We start from the raw sequence: 19,403 nt of genomic DNA, 5'->3' as shown, positions 1-19,403 counted from the left end.
ATGGCTACATCAGGGCTGCCTTGGGCCCGGAGCCCGGACTCCAGTCAGCAGCAGTGAGACTGCCTGATGGTGAAGCAAACCCAGGTGCAGGGCTGTCTCTCCCCTCCAGGCCTGCGTTGAGGTCGTTACTACCTTGCTAGCCCCACTCACACCGTTACGTTTTGCGTCAGCTCTTGATCACTGCCCAGCTCCGGGGCCCTTAGACAGCAAGAGAGAAAGACGAGAAATGTGAGAGAGAGAGAGAGAGAGAGAGAAGGAGAGAGAAGGTTGAAGGTTGGGGGAGGGTGGGCGGCTTCACAGGGAAGCCATAAGGTGCAAATGACACTTGGGGGATCAGGAGATTCGGCATGTGCAGCTGCAGACATGGATGCCCCAGTAGGGAGGAGCTTGCCGGCCACTGCCCTATTGTGCCCACTCCATGTCAGGGCAGCCTCAATGCCAGCGGGAAGGGAGCGGTGGTGAGCGAGACAAGCTCACCTGTGTGTCAAAATGTCAGCTGCCGTGTTGTAAGTAAAAGATACATACTTAATCACACACAACTATTAAGCCAACATTACCGTGGCATGGTCAGGCCTAACCCGATGTCAGCACCATTACGAGCAAGCGGAGACTCCTCGCCGTGGTACCAGGTCCCGGTCTCGTTGGAAGCAGGGTCACCATGTAGCCTGAGCATTGCAGACTCCCCGAGGGCTTCTGAGCTGAACTTGAGCCCAACAGCCAGGGTTTGGGTTCCGGCCCCATCGGGTCTCACTCAGTGTCCTTGAGACAAAGTCTTCCCCTCTCTGAGCCCCAGCTTCCACCTCTATAGACGGAACATGTTAACTGAGGTAAAATGATAATTAAACAAGAAAAGCTGCTGTGTTCACATGTGAAGATGATGCTGTAGGAATCACATCTAAATAAGATTAGATACTTCACAGTGCCACCCAACAAGCTCAGTGAACGCTAGCCATTATTATCATCCGTCCCCTGACCGTGACAGCTCTGTGGGAGTGCGGGCAGCATGAAGGAAGGGGGTTCCCCTGAGAAAGGACGGGGGATGCATCGCCCCACGGAGGAGACGCTGGGCTCAAGTGGTACCAACACTTCTGTGGGAGCCAGGAGGGACGGGGTAAGCGTGAGCTGCCCACCGGAGCCCGAACCCGAGGGTCACAGGGCCCTTAACTCAAGAAAGTCCTTGGTCTGGGAACTCGCCGCCCGAAGAAAGCGGCTTCGTGGCTGAAATGTTCTTAGCAATTTGGAAAGAGCCTTGCAGAGGTGACCCTGATGTCCCCTCTGGCCAAGTCCCTGACCAGGGCAGGCCCATCCCTTGTTGGAAGGAAGCCAACATGTCCTTATCCTGTCCTCCTGTCCCCCGAAGGTGAGAGGTGAGGGAGGGGATTTACTCTGTCCGGAGTCAAAGCTTCATTCTGCAAAGCGGCTAGAGCAGTCAGCCAGTGATGGAGTAGCTCTTAAAGAGAAACCTGGCATTTAATTAACTCTTCAAAGTGCTGGTTCAGCAACCTCTGTGTTTTACACTTTGAATATTGAACGAGCATCTCTAATCGGAGCTGAATTACTCGGGGCCTGCCCAGGTGGAGAGCAAGAGATCTTAAGGCCATCCCTCACCTGCTGGGGTTTTGTTTTTAAACTGACACCATGAAGTCCTGTCTTGATTCCAGGATTTCCAACTCAGGGTCACTCGGGCATGGAGGCTTGTGGACCACCGGGGGCCTTGCTTTTCTTCGTCTCCTCGGTCTCTGGATCAGCTCCGAGTTCATGAACACTTTTCTTAGAAGAAAGTAGGCATCTAAGCGGAATAAAACCCACCCGCTCATAACGACCCTGTGAGCTGGGACTTCCTGAGGACTTCTGAGACTGTGACTCTTTACCGGAGCAGACAGCCTCATCTGTCTCCCACCGAGCTGCAGGTGGGCTTGAACTATTGGCCTTGCGGTTAGCTACCTGGCGCTTCACCCTCGGTGCCACCAGTAAAGTTAAGGGAAATCGGTTTCCGTTTTGGTACGTCGCAACTGGGGTTCTCCGCCTAATACTCAAGATAAGTGATTCTCATACAGCTCCGGGTCCCATTTCCGGAAATTACTGACTCATGGGCGGTGGGATGGGGCCCAGGCACTGCACATGGGAAAGCCTCCCAGGTGTGAAGGGTTTTCCCCATCGGTTTAAAGGGCTCTCTCCAGCTCCCTCCCTGTGCTGCCTGGTGCTTGCCTTCCCTGTAGAAAAGCAGGGGGTGCTGTGTACACAGCACCTCTGAGAGCCGTCTGGGTGCCCTAGGGACCCTGGGAAATCAGCCAGGACCCCATCTGGGTGGCAGGTGCGGTGGTTTTAGATAGCCAAGCCTTGTGCACTCTATGCTTGGCGTCGCCACTCACCAGCTTTGTGGTCTGGCTGAAGGGTCCTCCGCAGAACCCCTCCCCATCCAGACAATGGTAACCCTGGACATGACGTGGGCCGTCTCAGGGGTATCAAGGGTTCTCTCTGAGTAAGGCTGTCAGACTAAGCAGAATCGGTCGTATACCAGTGAGGGCCTCAGATCACCGCTCTGAGTGCAGAGGCATGTGGGGCCCTGGGGTGGTGCTGACCACAGCTCAGTGGACAACCTACCATAGGGCTGGGCCAGGTCGCATGGCCTGCAGCAACCTCAGTGCCCCATAACTTAGGAGAGAATTATGTCTTGAAGAGAGAGATGTCCCACATCCCAAAATTCAGCCTTGGCCCCTCACAGTCTGTGCAGACAGGACCTCTGCCCCTAGTCCTCAGGGCTGTCACAGACGCCGGTGTTTAGGCTGTGAGCCCCTCCCTTCCTCCCCACTCCCTTCCCCCCACTCCTGCTTAGTCTCCATAGTCTGCCCTTTAAGAATCAAGAACTGCAGCTGGGTGGATCACCACAGACTGGTCAGTGGTAGCAAATGGTGACCTCAAGGTTGGGGGTTCATGTCCACCCAGCGGTGTCTCAGAAGAAAGGCCTGGTGATCTGCTTTCAAAAGACCACAGCCACATGGGGTGGCCACCTGTAGAATGGGCTCCACAGCCCTTGGTTGGGGTTTTGTTCTTCAAATGTTACGCAGTCTCTTCTCCCGCCCTCCCTGAATATGCACCACAAAGCAGCAGTGTAGTTGAGGGACTGCGAAGCAGTCTGCCGGAACTTGGCTTTCTTCCCCAGAATGCCCTGGCAGAGAGCAGAGGGCAGTTGGCTCTGATGCCCCTCTTCCCAGCAGGGTGTGTGGGCCAGCCCTGTGGGGCTCCTTCTTGTGGGTCCTGGCTCCTGGCCTCTCTGACTGTGCCACCTCCCTCATTCCTGTTTATCATGGCGATGGGTTTCTGGTGGGAAAGGATTTAAAACTGTGGTGGATGTGGACATAACCCCGTGTACTGCGCAGCATGCAACAATGACCCACATTTTTCAGTCTTATTTACAAGCCTTCAGATCCATTATCACTGGTGATCTGGCTGAGTTAGAATTAGCTGGGCGGACGTTTTAAATGCCCTGCCCTACCTGCTCAGACCAGCTGCCTCGGAACTCACTCTCTGCCCGACCCCACCCTACTCCCATCCCCCAGGTGGTGATGTGTGCTGGCTTGGGCCCCACCGCTGCCACCTTCCCTGCGCATCCGTGGACAAAGCCAGGCTGCACCCTCATGGCCTGTGTTCCGGGAAATGCCCGTGCAGCCCTGCTGGCAGGGCCTTCTGGTCCTTCAGGCAAGGGTGCAGACCCTAGATGTACTTGAGCCTGCAACCAGAGCTGCTTGTCCAGCTGACCCCTGTCTGCCCTCTGCAAAGGCCCACCTGCCAACATCTACTGGCACCAACCAGGACCCGGGGCCTCCGTCCTCGGAAAGCCTACTGCAATAGCGTCAACCCCACCTCACAGTGACCCTCAGGGTTTCGGAGACCGTCGGTTCCTATGGTAGCCGATAACCTCATGTTCCTCCCAGGGAGCGGCATGTGGGTTTGAGCAGCCGGTGGTTGTCAGCCCAGTGCGTATCCCACAGATTCGGAAAGTGCTCTCTAAAGCGGTCAGCTCATCGGTGACAGAGAGGACATGGCGTCATCTGTAGTCACTTGAGTTTTGACCTTCTTACACAACCTGCAGGTTGACACCAGGATTTCATTTGGAGCGGCAGTGAGATGAGCCTAAAGCCAGGCACTCCGGTGTCTCATGCTGGGGACGGGCAATGCTCTCAATGCTGTTCCCGCAAGGGGGCCACTCATTGGCCCTCCAACACTCCCAGCCAGTGCCCGAGCCGACTCGGCTCTAAGCCTCGCCTTTTCTCTTTCAGGTTTGGAAAGAAGGCCTCAGAAGAGGAAGAGTAAGTTCCCAGCAGTCTTGCGCTTCCCTGCACTGACCCTGCTCAACTGCGCGCTTGTGGTGGTCCTGATGTGTTTGGCATGTGGGGAAAGCTGGCCTCGCTGGGTGGCCGCTGCATCCAGGGCTAGGCTAATAAGGCTCCCTTCCTCAGCGAGCAGGCGAGGCTCTGGCATTGATGCCCGTGCCCATGCTGGCATGTTGTGTTGAAGGAGGATTTTGAGGAGGGGCCTGGAGCCAATTCATACATTCCAGGTGCTTTATTGGCCTGATTTCCCACCCTGTGCTTTTTAGATGTGTGTCCAGGAATCCGGGCCCATGGGCTTCGCTTTACAGCTGTCTTAGCTTTGCAAGCCGAGCCTTTGGCTTACATCCACCAGGAATGATGAAGAGTTGTAGACAGGAGTGCAGTGTCCAGGCAGGGCCTAAGAAAGTATGGCCAGATGCTGAAGTACAGGTGCCTGGGGACATGTCCAGCTAGGAGAGAGACCAGGGGCTATCAACATTGTTTTTGACTGTTCATTTCTGTGTGTTTTGAACTCATGGCCTGATTTTAGTTTCTTCTTCTTGCGAGCAGCTACCGCCTCAGACAGCAGAGCCTGGATGGATCAGATGAAGGAGGAGGTAAGAGAGGCGCCCCAGCCCCCATGTCGCCGGGGCCTCAGGCACGTTGTTTACAGTGGCCGCATCACGGCACTCTGTCACAGCTCCAGGCCTCACTGTTGCCTCTGCCTAACCCCCAGCCTTACCCCCAGCACTATCCCTACCGTTATCCAGATAACCTGCTCATCCTTCAAGCCTCAGAAACGTCTCTCCCGCCCCGCACTCCCTGCCATACTCCGACGGCCTTCCTCTGTGTCCCGCAGCCCCTGAGCAAAGCTTCGTGCTGGTATTTACTGAGCATTCCTGCGTGCTAGGCGCTGTTCTGCCCTTGACATAGCTGGTGCGCACAGTGCCACCCCCCGGCACACACACCCGAGTGAAGAGCACCAGGGTGTGGATGCGGTGAGGAGGCATCACTCCGTACTGCTCCGCGGCTCGATGGCTTTCCACACCAACTCTACGCTCATGTCCTCTTCATTTGTGCGTCCCCAGACCCGAACCTGCCCCCAAACACCAAGCCCACTGCTGTGGAGTTGAGGCTGGCCCTTCTCGACCTTACAGGTCAAGGCAGAACTGCCCCATTGGGTTTCCAGGGCTGTCGTCTCTACAGAAGCCCGGTCTTTGTCCGGGCCGGTGGGTTCGTTCAAAAGGCCGACCTTTTGGGTGGCAGCCTCGTGCTTTAACCACTGGGCCACCGGGCTCCGAAATGGGCAGGTAACGGAAGGTCAGAGCCACGCTCACCAGGCCAGCAGCTGTGGCAAAGCCCTAGTTCAACACTTAGCATGGCACCTGCTTCCGTGACCCACACGTCCGCCCTCCCGTTCCGGGCTCCTTGTTCCTTTGTGCAGACCTGCACTGGCGGTCCGGATCTTGCTCCCCTTTAAAGGTGAATAACACTTGCCTGGGTGGAGAGTGACTTTGTTGGGTCCACAGCATAACCTGGAGAATTCTTCGTAAGCTTTTGTCGGAGGGGCACGCCATGGCCCCTAACAGCAGCAGCAGCAGCAACAGCAACAGCAGAGGGTTAGTGTCGGCCTAGTTCTGCAGGGTCTCCACCAAGCCCATGCAGCTAAATAAGATACCCATGCTCTAAACCTCTTCCAGTCCCTGTGCCAATGCACCCTGCCGTAGACGCAATTCTGACTCACAGCGACCCTATAGGGCAGGGCGGGTCCTGTCCGACCTCGTGGATTTCTGAGGCTGTTACTCTTCACAAACGAAAAAGCCTCATCTTTCTCCTGCTGGGTTCAGACTGCTGACCTTTAGGTTAACAAGCCCACACATAATCTACTCTGCCACCAGGGCTCTGTTAAGTGCTGGAGATGGGCCTTCCTGGTAGTGTTTGCCCCAGCGTGTGGCCCTTCCCTCCCACATCCATGACTTTATCCTCCGACTGGATTTCTGGAGCTCTTTGTCTGCATAGCTGCCCTCTGTCACACTCTGCTTCTCCAAGCCCTCTTCCTTGCTGTCTCGGACCTTTCTGCCGTGTTTGGGGGTCCGCCCCAGCAACCCAGAAGATCCTTGAGGCAAAAAGCAGGGCAGGCGGAGGGCTCACTGCCCTCATAGGTCACAGTCCAATGTCAGAAAACCAGTGTTTCATGCACTTTTCTAAGTTTTCCAGTTACTTAAAGCCAAGGGCAAGTGAAGTGCCAGCTACTATGCCACGGCTGGAAGCAGATCCCGCCTCCTTCTCTTAACCCCTTTGTATGTGACAACAAAGGACATCGGGCTGCTCACTGCAGGTTTGGGGGTTCAAACCTTCTAGCTGCTCCCAGGAAGAAAGACGGGGCTGTCTGCCATAAAGGGTTGCTATGAGTCGGAACTGACTCGACAGAGTGGGCTTGGGACATCTCATCCCAAAGGGGTTTCAAGGTAAAAGGTAGAGTCAGCTGAGGTCAGGAATCTAGTCCACACCCTGAGATTTAGTAAGAGCCCCAGTTGTTTGCCTATTTGTTCAGAGCATCAAGAGACTTGTGCTGTAAGTGTGGAAACATTAAATTTGGGAAAGACTTTAAAGTCAAGACACATCCAAATGGAAACACAGAAAGCAATGATGTGCAAGATCTCAAGAAGGCCTTTCCAGGCTTCTCCTCCTCTTACCAAGCCCCTTCAAAGACCTTCTGAGGTCTCTCTCTCTCTCTCTCTCTCTCCCCCGCCCCCTTTCCTTTCCTCCCCTCCCTTCTCCTCTTTTCTCTCCCCTTTCCCCCTCCCTCCCATCAAGGTGATTCTGACTCATTGTGACCCAATAGGATAGGGTACTTGTGGGTTTCTACAGGAGTAGAAAGCCTTGTCTTAGTCCCTCAGAGCAGCTGGTAGATTTGAACTGCTGACCTTGTGGTTGGCAGCCCAACTTGTTATGCCACCAGGGCTTTCCCTGAGGCCCTACAGACACCATATTTGTCTTTGTGTCAAGCGGTACATTTCCAGAAGTAACCGTGACGCACTGGAGCAGAATCTTTCAAGTACTCCCGCCGGTGCTGGCTGCCCCTCGGCCGCATCCTCGCCTCAGGGGCAGACTCCTGCAACCTCAGGAGCGTCAGCTGTTCAGTTGAAACTGAAGAAATTGAGGCTCTGAGATGGATACACAAATAACGGAATTCAGAAAGCCTGCCCTGCTGGACCACTACTCCCACGCCACGATGGCCATCACCCTCATCGCCAGCCCACTACTCACTGCCAGACACTGACCAGGAGCCTGCAGCCACGCCTGCCATTTGGCAGAGCTTCACCTCGAATCCTCAGCCTGGTCCTCAGAGACATATTAAAATAAATTCCGGTGAGATATGATTTACATAAAAGCAGCTACGTCCACTTGTACATAATTTTTGAGTTTTGATCAATACAAGGAGGCTTCAAAAATTCAGAGAGAGATGAGGTGAAAGATGGCGGGATTTTTCCATGTGCTCTTTGAAGGCCCGGGTCTGTGCCCCATGGGGCCCAGACCACAGTGGAGACAAACATCTCCATCACTCCCGAGCGGTCCACTCCCCTCTGCCCCAGGTCACTGCTCCGCCACTCTGTCAGTGCACACAGGTTGTGTTCTCTAGAATTGTACGTAAACAGGGTGATGTCTGTGTACGAGTGGGCATCTTTTTCATTCACTGGAATGATTCTGAAGTTCATCGGTTGTTAACAGGTCACGACCTGGCTCTCTTTGTTGATGAGTGGTGTTCTGCTGCATGCCTACACCACATTGTGGGCTTCCATTCACCTATCGGTTTGGAGATGAGATGATGAAGGCCAAGAAGGGTCATCTTGCCCAAGGTCACACAAGTAGTAAGCGGCTGTGTCAGGATTGGATTACAGACCCTAACTCCAGAGCTCCTGCCCCTGGTCTCGGGGCTTGCAGGAATGGCACGGGCCTCAGATCTGTTAATGCCTCCCTCGACAAGTAGGTTGAATTACTCTCTGTTCCTGGATCTATGATATAGATGTCTAGCATAATGACTGGGGTGCTTAGTAAAATTTTAGCAAGAATGGAATAAGGAGAACTATTTTCAGAGAATAGAAATATGTGATTTGGCCTTTATTTTGGTTCCAGAGGTTTAAGGCATAGAACCTTTCTTGTCAGAGGGTGGGCTGGGTCTTCCCTTTGAGAAGGGACGCCTCTTCCCCAGCATAAATCTGTTTCCCACACAGCGATGTCTGGGTCCTTTCATGGGAAATCGGCTCATATTTTACACTTCACTCTCGGCCATTTCACTGGATGTGACTGTTTCGAATCTATTAATGCGGGAAGAATCCTCTATTGCATACAGCTAGTTTCCAGAAGTATCTTTGCTCAGAGAATTGCTCGGTTGCCTAGTGAAGGCTGCTCCTTTGAGCTTAGGATGACCAGTGGGTGGGAGTCTCCTGAGTGATCCCCCGAGTCATCCTTGTCTACTCATTCAGCAGTGACATTAGACATCTGTGGGCACCTACAAAGACCCCGATGGTGCCCTTAATGAACATCACATCCAGGCTCGGTGAGGTCATCAGCCCCGGGCGCATTAGCTCATGGGGAGGGTTGGTAGTTTCTATATCCTGGGTAGTGGCAGGTCTCTGTTCGTAATCCTGAAGGAGAAGACAAATCTCAGAGAACAGAAATGAAGGGCTTTCTCCAGGTAGGAATTCTCCCACCAGTCTTGGAGGTTCGACTTTATTGAAGAAATCTAGGTGCCATATCAGCAGGTACAGTTGGGTTCATCTCAAAGGTGGGTGGAAGGGATAAGGGTTTTACTGATACAGATTTGCAGGCACAGGTGGAGTAATCTATCCAGAGTGTGCTGCGGGCTGGAGGGGTTCAATGGAATTATGGAACCCTATGCCCTCATCTTCTTCATTACCTGTTCATATGTTCCCATCTTGTGTGTGTATATATCTATATAGTCGTTAGGGGCCATCAAGTCATTTCTGACCCATAGTGACCCTGTGCACAACAGAACGAAGCACTGCCCGGTCCTGCCCCATCCTCACCATTGCTCCTATGCTGAGCCCATGGCTGCAGCCACTGTGTCAGTCCTTCTTGCTGAGGGCTGCCTCCTTGTTTTGGTGCCCCTCCACTTTACCAAGCATGGCGTCCTTCTCCAGGGACTGGTCTTTCCTGGGAACATGTCCACAGCATGTGAAATGAAGTCTCACCCTCCCTGCCTGTCTCTAAGGTGCACACTCTGGCCGTACTTCTACCAGGTTAAGGGTGACGAGACTTTGTGTCATGTACTTTGGACATGTCGTATCAGGAGAAGAAAAGAGAAAGAGCCTCAGCAGGATGGACTGCCGTGGTGACTGCCACGGTGGCCCCAAAGAAGAACAGGTGTGAGGATGGGCAGCACTGGGCAGCGTGTCCTTCTGTTGGACAGAGGGCCACGTGAGTTGGACTGGACTCTGGCCCCTAACAACAACATATCTCCAGCTCGAGTTTCGAGGGTCCCCTTCTTCCCGCTCAGTGCCCTCACTGATCATCAGACCTCAGTCCAGGTTGGGCATTCAGTTGCCGTTGTAATTCAGCCACTCTTGTATGAATCTGGGTTTGGTTTGGGGCAACATCTGTTCTATCACTACAAGAAATCAGGCTTGCTTTCGGCATACGTGGAAACTCTGACGTCTTTCATGCTGCACTTAAGTTGTTACTCTGCATCCCTGAGCTCATCTCTTTCCTTTACCATGTTGCCTTTTAAAAAATATTACCAACCAACCAGCTTCCCTATATTTCTCGTCCTGTAAAGAAATACAGTCTCAAAGTCACTGGGGAAGTTCTGCCCTGTCCAGAGGGTTGTTACTGTCCAATGAGTTGACATTGATTTGGTGGAAGTGAGACTTTTTTGGAGATACAGATCAAGAAAATGGCTTACTGGGTTGTAGAAGTGGGCCAGCTCCAAGCCTGCGAGTCAGAGGTTAGGCTGCAGACTTCTCCTGAATCTCCTAGGTGTGGGGACTGTGGAACCCAAGATTGGTGGGGAAACCAGCGGCTGATGACTGCAGAGGCAGATCAATCCAAGGCCAGCAGGTTAGGCTTATGACTAGAGAGGTGGGTGAATCCAAGGTTGGTAGGTCAATGATGACTCTTGGAACCAACAGGCAATATGGCAGACCATTGACTCAAATCCAAAGAACCAGGGATGGATGAGCCGGACGCAGCATCCAGACCCAGCAAAAAGCTAGCAAGCATTCCGTAATTGTCTACATTGTAAGAATTAGGTCCCAGCCCTGAGGAAACCTACTTTTAATTGCATTCCAGCTGTGAGGTGGATAAGGGGGCTGCATTCCACTCTGCAGTCCGTTTGACACCAAATTGGCTGCTGACAGCAGATCCCATTATGGAGCTGATTACACTGTGTTAGCGGCACATCATGGCGATTACTAAGCCTTAACTGCCAAACCATTGAGAATCCTGGCCCAGCCAAGTTGACACAAAGCCTCACAAGGCCCCAAAGGTAAAACTGATCTTTCTTCTTTAGACCACTACAGGGCAGGAACACGATTCTCTATTCTTATTCTTAAATCAAGTTCCTGGCTTACCCTAAGCCCTCGACTTCCATTTGTTCACAGAAGCTTGTATGCTAAAGAACATTGAATGTGGATGGAATTCCGCCTCTACAAGTGACTTTGGACAAATCACTTAACAAACGTATATTGAATATCTGTTAAATGTGGTGCTTGGGGCCCGGTCCTCCTGAGAATACAACGATGAACCGAAAGAGCCTTCATAGTCCTTGCCTATGAATGTTCATAGAGCATACGGTCTAGTCTGGGACAAATTGCCATGTAACTAAGCGTGAATAAGTTAAGATTGAGTGCATCAGAGGAAGAGTGCAGCGTGCTACAAGAGAGGACCGCTTGATTTGGGCTGGGCCACGGATGGGCACATTGCAGTTCACCACCCATAGATGGCTCTTTGGGTACACATGTGTTGCGCTGAAGTAAAAATGAAAATAAAACTATCAGTTTCATTTAAAGGGCATTCTTCAATAATGGTAATTTAATTTGTTTTTAAAAATGTATTTATGGCTCTTGAATAATATTTAAATTATTGTGAGGGGTGGGATCGGCTCTTCCATCTCAAAAGTTTGCTGACCCCTGGGCTGGGCACTGCGTGGTAGCCACTCTTAAGAAGTAAATACCTTTTAAACTTCACCTTGAAGGTAGAGTAGGAGTTTCAAGGAAAAGGGGCCAGAAGCCAGTGTGGAAGAGGCACCGAGGGCAGAGCCACGACCTCTATCAGAACCCAGAAGCATTTCTGGGCCAGTGTGGGCTCTTCTGGCCTGAAGTCCAGTTCTCAAAAAGTGAATTCAGCACAGGAGCCAAAGCTTTAGAGACGATCATTGAGAACTCCGCAAAAGGGAGAAAGGAAAGTCTTTCTCCCAAAAAAGCAACAAATGTGTGAATGTGCTTGACACAGTGGATGGCTGTACGGATTGTGATGAGCATTGTATGAGCCGCCAATAAAATGATTTTTAAAAAGTGAATAACATTTGGGTTGTAATAATCTGTAAATGCATTGGACTGGATATGGATTTGTCTTTCAAATCATTTTCCTTGGAGAAAGAGATGCAGAGAAGCAGTTTCATAGTGAGCTACTCCCCAAAGTTTCCTTTTCAAGTTCTGGAGGCATGCACCCCAAAACATGACTTTAAGAAGCTGAACGTCTCTGAAAACAGGAGCTTAACGAAAGGACCCCATCATTCCTTCTCTTGGTTAACAATCGGCATTGTGGAAGGAAGAGCCCAGGCCTGCCGGGCCCTGGAAGCGGGACCTTTTTCTCAGAGCAGACCCAGGGCTGGCGGAGCCGTGCTCCTCCGCCTCTGGAGGGCCAGTGCTGACAGGATTGGATACCTCCGAACCATAGGAATCATGGGTCCATGCGGCCAACCCCAGAGTGTGTAATTCCCCAAGGGCAGGCTGAGTCTAACCACTGCAGCCTGGAGCACCCGGCCACTTAATTCTGTAAGCGTAGCATTCTGGATGATCTGAGAGCTCGAGTGTGAGGGTCAGTGCCCAATTTTCTGTCCATGTCAACAGGGAAAGTGGGCGAAAGCCCCTGGTCACAGCTGCCGCTGAGTCTGGGTGAGAGGTGAGATGCTAGCCTGCCCATGGGATCCGCTGCTGCCTTGCCCCCTCCGTCATCCCTCTGTCCCAGGCTTTCCACGCCCCTTCAGGCTCGTTCTCATTTCTTGCTCCACTCCTCCACCATGCCTGCCATCCTTGCTCTTCCGAACCGCCGAGTCACTCTGCGTCTACATGGGAGCTTGACTGTGGAAGAAGAGAAATTGCAATAAGCACAAATTAATTGGAACCCTGGTGTCTCAATTCCTGTCTCTTGCTTAGCAAGAACCTTCTGTTGCCGTTTCTTCTCTGGCTTAATGCATCCTGGGGCACCCCTAAGCCCTGTGATTTTTTTTCAAACAGTTCCTGCTTTTTGCATTGGCGTCCCTGGATGGTACAGACGGTTAATGCCCTCAGCAGCTCACTGAGAGCATCGCGCTTCAGGTTCACTGAGTGGTGCCTCAGATGAGAGGCCTGGCTATCTATGCTCTCGTACCCCCTCCTCCCATTCGCCATTGTGGTTATGTGTTGGACTGTGAACTAAAAGGTTGGTAGTTCAAAACCACCAGGTTCTCCGAGGGAGAAAGACCCTAACAAGGACACCCTTGGAACCCCACGGGGGCAGCTCTGCCCTGTCCTGTAGGGTCTATGAGTCAGCACTGACTCGACGGCAGGGAGTCCGAGCTGTGTGTCTAGACTAGAGCGTTCTCTGCCACACACAGCCTCACCCTGAGCTGGAATGGACTCACTGACAACTGCTTTGCTTTGCAATTTGCTTTTTGATGAAATCATGTTTCTTAAAACCAACCTTTTTTTCTCTCTGAGTTCAAAGTTACTAGGGCTCGGCCTATTACGTTTCCAAACCCATGCCCCACACCCTTCCTTACACACAGACACACACACACACACAGACACACACGTTCAGCTGAACAGAGCTGAAGCAGGAATTGAGGCAGAGTGGGGTGGGTCCAAGGATGAAGCTGTGCTCTCTTGCTCTGAGCTTTGTGAAGTTTTGTTGGACTTGTAGTCTATTGAGTAAGAGTTTGAAAATATTAATAACTCCTGCTTGTGTTCACTAGGAGTCCCAGAGTGGCACAGTTAAGAGTTTGATAGGAGCTGAAAGTTGGCAAGTCGCACCTGTCCAGGGTTGCCTCAGAAGACAGCCCCGGTGACCTGCTTCAGAAAGGCTAGAGCCTTGAACCCCCCCCCCCTCCCCGGAGCAGCCCATGGGGCCGCTGGGAGTCAGAATTGACTTGATGGCCACTCGTAACAAGGGTTTGCTCTGGACCAGGCACCGTGCTAACTGCTTTACCGGCATTATTTCAATTAAACCACAACCACTCTCAGAGGCAAAACTGTGATAACTGACCTTTTATGAAAAAAGACTGTGTGAGGTTCCTTACTCACCAAGGTCCCATGGCGGATAGGCATTGATATGCCAGGGTTCTCCAGAGAGGCAAAATCAGCGACGCTTGTAAGCGTTGGTAGATAGAGAGAGATGTATATCGAGAAGTGACTTACAAGTTGTAGAAGTAAAGTTGAGTCAGACTTCCCCTGACTCAAGCTGATGATCAGGAAGCAGCGGCGGGGGTGGGAGGTGGGTGGTAAGGGGCACAGGCTGGCAGATGCAGAGGTAAATTAATCCGAGGTCAGCTGACGGGATCTACCATCAGTAGTATGCTGACAGCTCCTGGAATCAGCAGGCGACACAACAGGAGATTGAGGAGGAACCAGCCGCAGGAGGATTCACCTCTGCTCAGTCTCTTTCTTACACAGAAGGCCACACCTCCAAGGAGGTGTCACCAGGCTGCCAGCTGACTGATAGGTTTGGGTTCCACCCAGGAATGTCTAGTTGACATCATCCTTAACGATCACAACTGGTAAACACTTTAGGCCAAAATGAACGTCCGACTTGCAGCGCTTGCAGTTTCTGTGGTGTTGACACTCCCACCATGGCTGAGGTCAGGCTGTCAGTGTGCTATCGCTGACCACAGAGTTGACAAGAGATGGGTAGCAGAGGTCCATCAGTTCTACCCTAAAGATAGGGAGGGGCTTCAAGAAGTGCGTGGAAAAGTTCCATTCTCTTTTCATTCTGTATTTTTCATGAATTTCCTGAAACCCTCCCCTACCTGAGATATAAATTATTCAAGAGTGTAAATAATAAAAAAAAAAGATTGTAAATCCTGTAAAATCTAGGAAGTTTCACCATTTTTATTGCTTTTCAATATAACTTCATTACAAGGGTATAGAATTTAATTTTCTAATTTTTAACAACTTTTAAATTGGGAATTCGGTAAATATTTACATTTGCTGAGCAGATAATCAGTTTTATATTCAACAACTCAAGCACATTTTATTTCAACCTCTCCATTGCAGCCACCTCCCTGTCCTACTTCCTCCCCGAATTTCCTGTTTCCCTTCCCCTCCTTTCCTAACCCTCTGTGCTTTGTCCTTAGATAAGCGCTGCCCTTTGGATCTGCAGTGGTTGGTTATTCAGAGAGATGAGTGCCAGACTGCAGGGGACGCAGGATGAAGGGCCATAGTCTCAAGGGTCCCCCCAGTCTCCATCTGACCAGTCAACCTGGTCTGTTGCGTAATTTTGAGTTCCGCTCCACACCTGTATTGCACTCTCTCTAGGACCTCCTAGTGTGCTCCTCCTCTTCAGAGTTGTTGGTAGTGGTAGCTGGGTGCCAACTAGTTTTGTTTTCGTTTTTGATCTCAGGCTTATGGGGTCTGAGATTTGCACGGTCCATTAGTCCATGGACGAATTGTCTCCATGTGTACTTGGATTTGTATCACTCTTCTCTGCTCTGAGTGGGGAAAGCAATAGGTGCTTATCATTTTATGTTGAATGGCGTCTGTGTTAACAGCCTCCTTACATAATTCCTGAAGATGTAGCAGTTTGTTCTCAGAAGCCAAGGGGTCTGTCCCATCATACCACTTCTAGTAAATAGTGGTGCTGGGACCCAGACATGAATTTTCTAACTTCCTCTCATTGCTGTGAAAGTGGTGGGTACCTTTTGTAACCTGCTCTTGGACAACGCATGTCTGCACTCACAATCTTAGCATCCTTTTGCAGAGCTGTTCTCCTCTCCTGGTTCCCAGATTTACCAACGGACTCACGTTCTAGATTCTGTTGACCTTCTCACTGTGAAGTCTTGTCTATGATGCTAAGATTCTGTTGACCCTCTCACTGTGAAGGCTTGTCTATGACACTGTGTGGGCTGGGTAGAGAAAAGCCAAAGAGACCAGGCCCTTCACACTCTTGTGACATGAAACAAACCCTTCAGCTGGTTGCCTCTTCAGGTCAGCGTTGGGCTGCTGACTGTCAGATTAGCAGTTCAAAATCACCAGCTGCTTCATGGATGAAAGATGAGGCTTACTGCTCCTGTACAGATGTCCAGCCTCAGAAACTCTATACAGGGCTGCTATGTGTCTGAATTGATTCGATAGCAATAGGTTTGGTTTCGGTATATCTTTATGGTTGTCATTTCTTCTCCATCAAACCCACCAAAATTGATTTCAGATAATGAGTTGGCCTATGCTGAATCCGCCAAAGAGGAGACCGTGTTTTCGGGTGCGAGGAAGAGGCTTTGTTGGGTTTGTGTGGGGGGTGGTGTATTAGGGGGTTTAGGTGGTTTGGCTAACACCCAAGACCCTACATGACTCAAGTGTGGCATGGTTGGCTTTGCTGGCAGCCTGCCTCTTGAAGACACCGCGAGGGAGCATCCGGACACCACACAGCCGTGTGCAGAGCTCGGAAGGCCACGTGAAACAAAAGACACTGCAAGAGTGGGTGGTACCAGCTCAGGATGTGCCTACCGAGCTGAGGTGGTAACAGGACAGAGCGAGAACCCAGGCAGGCTAATTGCATTATACAAAACAGGTGCTTAGGACCGCGGTCCTAGCCAAAGAAATGACTCGCTTTATTTGCAAACCGTGATCGTGGCTATGGGACATTCAGGAAGACTCTGTCAGAGGCAAATCTGACTAACAGGGTTTTGTTGTTGTTCTCATGATATATATCCCAAGACACCGCCGAGAATAAGGATGTTCTGGAAGTAGAATGGACCTCATTTTGGTGAAAGAGGAATTTAGGGGCACAAGGGAAAAGTCAGCAGATTAGGAGAGATGCTGAGATGTTGTTCCCTGCTTCTTGATCGAGTGGACCCTCTGCTGCGATTCCGTGGACTAGGAATTCGCATGTAGTCCTTCCTCGCTCGGCAGTTAGATCCACCGCCCCAATAGTCAGAGGGAATGACTCCAGTCGAAGGAGACACCCGAGGCCCCGGGAGCTCACTTCTACTCCAGAGTGAGAGCGGGCGGGCAGGCGGGCACCACAGGGGTTACGCGGCACTGCGCAGAGGCGTTTGGAATGTAACAGCGGCTGTTTTCATTTGGTTTCGTCATTCCTAGGAGGGCGTTCAAGATCCCATGGCCCCACCCTAGGAAAAGCATAAGCCATCATGGAATGGTTTTCCAGAAGTCGATGGAACACAGAGTTGTTTGGATTGACTTGACTCAGCAAACATAGTAGAGACTCGTTTGGCTATACACCTACTCATGTGTCGGCTGTCTTATTATCTGACCTTCCTGATTTACGATAGTGAAAAACTGTTGTGCTCGTGAAGGACTTAACATCTGCCAGTGACGAATACTGAAGTGCAAGGTGGGAGCACCATTGGCTGTGACGGTTAAGGTGGTTGTGTGTCACCTTGGCCAGGCCGTGATGCCCAGTGGTTTGACAGCTATGCAGTGTTGTGATTTGCCAGTGATGTGGCCATCTTCCGTTTGGGGAGCCCATGTGGCTATCTCCGATTTTCATATAACACCTGGGCCTTTGAGCCTCAGCCTGTCAATTAGTGAGACGCGAGTGTGTATTCATTCAGCTCCGCAGAAAGGCAGAATGTCAGGGAGGCTTTGAGAACTGAGATAAGCTTGAAGCAGATCTTAGTAGCTCTGCATTGTCAACTCAGTCATGTTCTACATAATCAGTAAGAACTGGTCTAGCTGAAAAGCAGGGCCTAGGATCCTAACCAGACCTTCTGCTTTGTGGGCAGAGCTGGGGACAGTGCCCCCAGTGGTACTCTGAAATCTCTAGGTCACGCCGGACTTCACAAATGTACTGACTTGACCAAATGTCGTCAACATCTCTGTCCCTAATGCCGTTGACAGTAACCTCTCTGGGGTTCCGTTACCTTGGATCACGTGCCCAGCTTCCTTGTAACGAAGAGAAAGTCTGCCTGGAGAGGTGGGGTGAGAAGAAGAAACAGGAAAGCCTGCACCATGCATGCTGCATGCTTTAAATGAAGCAGCCGTGCTAACCGTCCTCCGTCCTCCAGCAAGCCAGCCGAGCAAGTGCCGTCAGCATTCCGTCGGGTTGCTCGGGGGAGTGACAGTTATCTAACATGAAGCACTGGCAAAAATAAAAGAGAGATCAGGGTGTTTGTTCTGCCCCTCCATGGCCTCCATCCCACTTGAATGTAGAAGACAGGGTCAAGATAGAAGCAAGCGGAACCCACTGCCCGGGAGTTGATTCTGAGAGAGCAGTACTGCCCCACAGTGTGTCCGAGGTGGTCAGTCTTTACAGACACAGGCTGCTACATCTGTCTCTCCTACAGGACCGGGACAGGACAAAAGCAAATCCCATGTTGTCTTGTGATGCCCTCCTAAAAGTGGCTGCAGGCAGCACACCTGCTTCCAAGGAGGGGCACAAACACTTCTCCCTACAACCGGGCAAGGAGTGGTTGTGTGAGGGATGAGAGGAGACGAGGGCGCCTGGATGCCTCTCCTAGGCTTGCATTGATGAGCATCTTCTCCTTGGACTAGAAAGCCCTCAAGACTTAAGGTTGAGGATATCTCTTCCCGGGCTGAGACTGAATAAAGAAGAGACCGGCTGGCTCCAGAGAGAGTGGCTCCAGATAGTCTTCAGAGCTCCAAGTGCTGGCCCGAGGCTGCCCGAGACTGCTGGCCGGTGTTCCCATCCTCCTTGGAGGGCTGATTCATTTCCCAGTTTAAGGCTGACCGACAGAGATCACCCTCAGGAGAGACGGGGAGGGAGAGGCATGTGTATGCACCCGTGGTTGGGCTTCAGAAATCACGTAGCCCACCCCCAATGGAGAAGTGTCTTCCTTCTGAAATGACACACGGAGATGAGCTTCTAAAACCTGGGTGTAGTGAGACTGGGGGGAAAGGCAATTGAGGGCCCTTTACCCAGCAAGAGGTGGACTGGATAGGGCCAAATGGGTGGTCCTTTCTCCAGATTTCTAGAAATTCCTAGTTCACTCCCTGTGTGTGCATAGCAGTGTGCATGAAGGGACCTACACATGCCGGAGGACACAGCGGAATGTGATGGTGGAGTCCATAAGTGTGGTTGACGAACTGGGTTTACCTAAAAGACCCTTTAAGAGAAAGCGCTTGAAAGATGATTACAGAATCGAGACACCATCATTTAAAAGCGCCCGAGGCAACCTCCTTTGAAAATTGCAGCAGTGGAGGGGCAGCAAGGGAAGCGCCGGGCCCTTGATTGTGGCGCCAGTCCCTCAGGACCCGTCCTCCCCTCCCCCCTGTTTCTCGCCTGATAAGAGAGCAGCAGGAAGACTCCTCATCTATCTTATGAAAATCCGATTCCGAATGGCTGTGATCAAAACCAGCTGGCTGTCACCAGCAGTGGCCTTGTGCGGAGGGAACCGCTCAGAAGCGTTCCGTATGTGGGGGTGTCAGGGGTGGCACTGATCAAAGTGGCATTTTTTTTAATAAATATATATAAGGAAAATACAAAACCTAAGGATTTGGAATAAAAGCAATGTAGTTTGTCTTGTTTTTTCTCTCTCGTTCTTTTTTTTTCTTCCAGTTGTAACACGCAAAGGATGAAATAGAATCAGTTATGCCTGGTTTCTAACTCCTTCCGCCTCTGAGCCGTCTCTCTCTCTGCCTCTCTGTCTCTCTCTCTCTCTGTCTCTCTCTCTCTCTG

General features: G+C 51.4%; 1 protein-coding gene across 1 annotated transcript in view; it reads left to right on the top strand.

The window, feature by feature from the left end:
• IFT43 (intraflagellar transport 43) overlaps window positions 1-19,403 on the top strand; it is a 101,193-nt gene that overhangs the window by 68,254 nt on the left and 13,536 nt on the right. The window contains exons 4-5 of the mRNA XM_045287813.1: window positions 4,281-4,310; window positions 4,884-4,930. Of these exons, the coding sequence (XP_045143748.1) occupies window positions 4,281-4,310; window positions 4,884-4,930 (77 nt within the window). The remainder of the gene's footprint in view (window positions 1-4,280; window positions 4,311-4,883; window positions 4,931-19,403) is intronic.

Source organism: Echinops telfairi, unplaced genomic scaffold (assembly GCF_000313985.2).
Source record: "Echinops telfairi isolate 266 unplaced genomic scaffold, ASM31398v2 ScPeMD7_18;HRSCAF=68, whole genome shotgun sequence".
In the NCBI taxonomy this organism is placed as follows: domain Eukaryota; kingdom Metazoa; phylum Chordata; class Mammalia; order Afrosoricida; family Tenrecidae; genus Echinops; species Echinops telfairi.
This window is presented reverse-complemented; position numbering and strand designations above follow the sequence as displayed.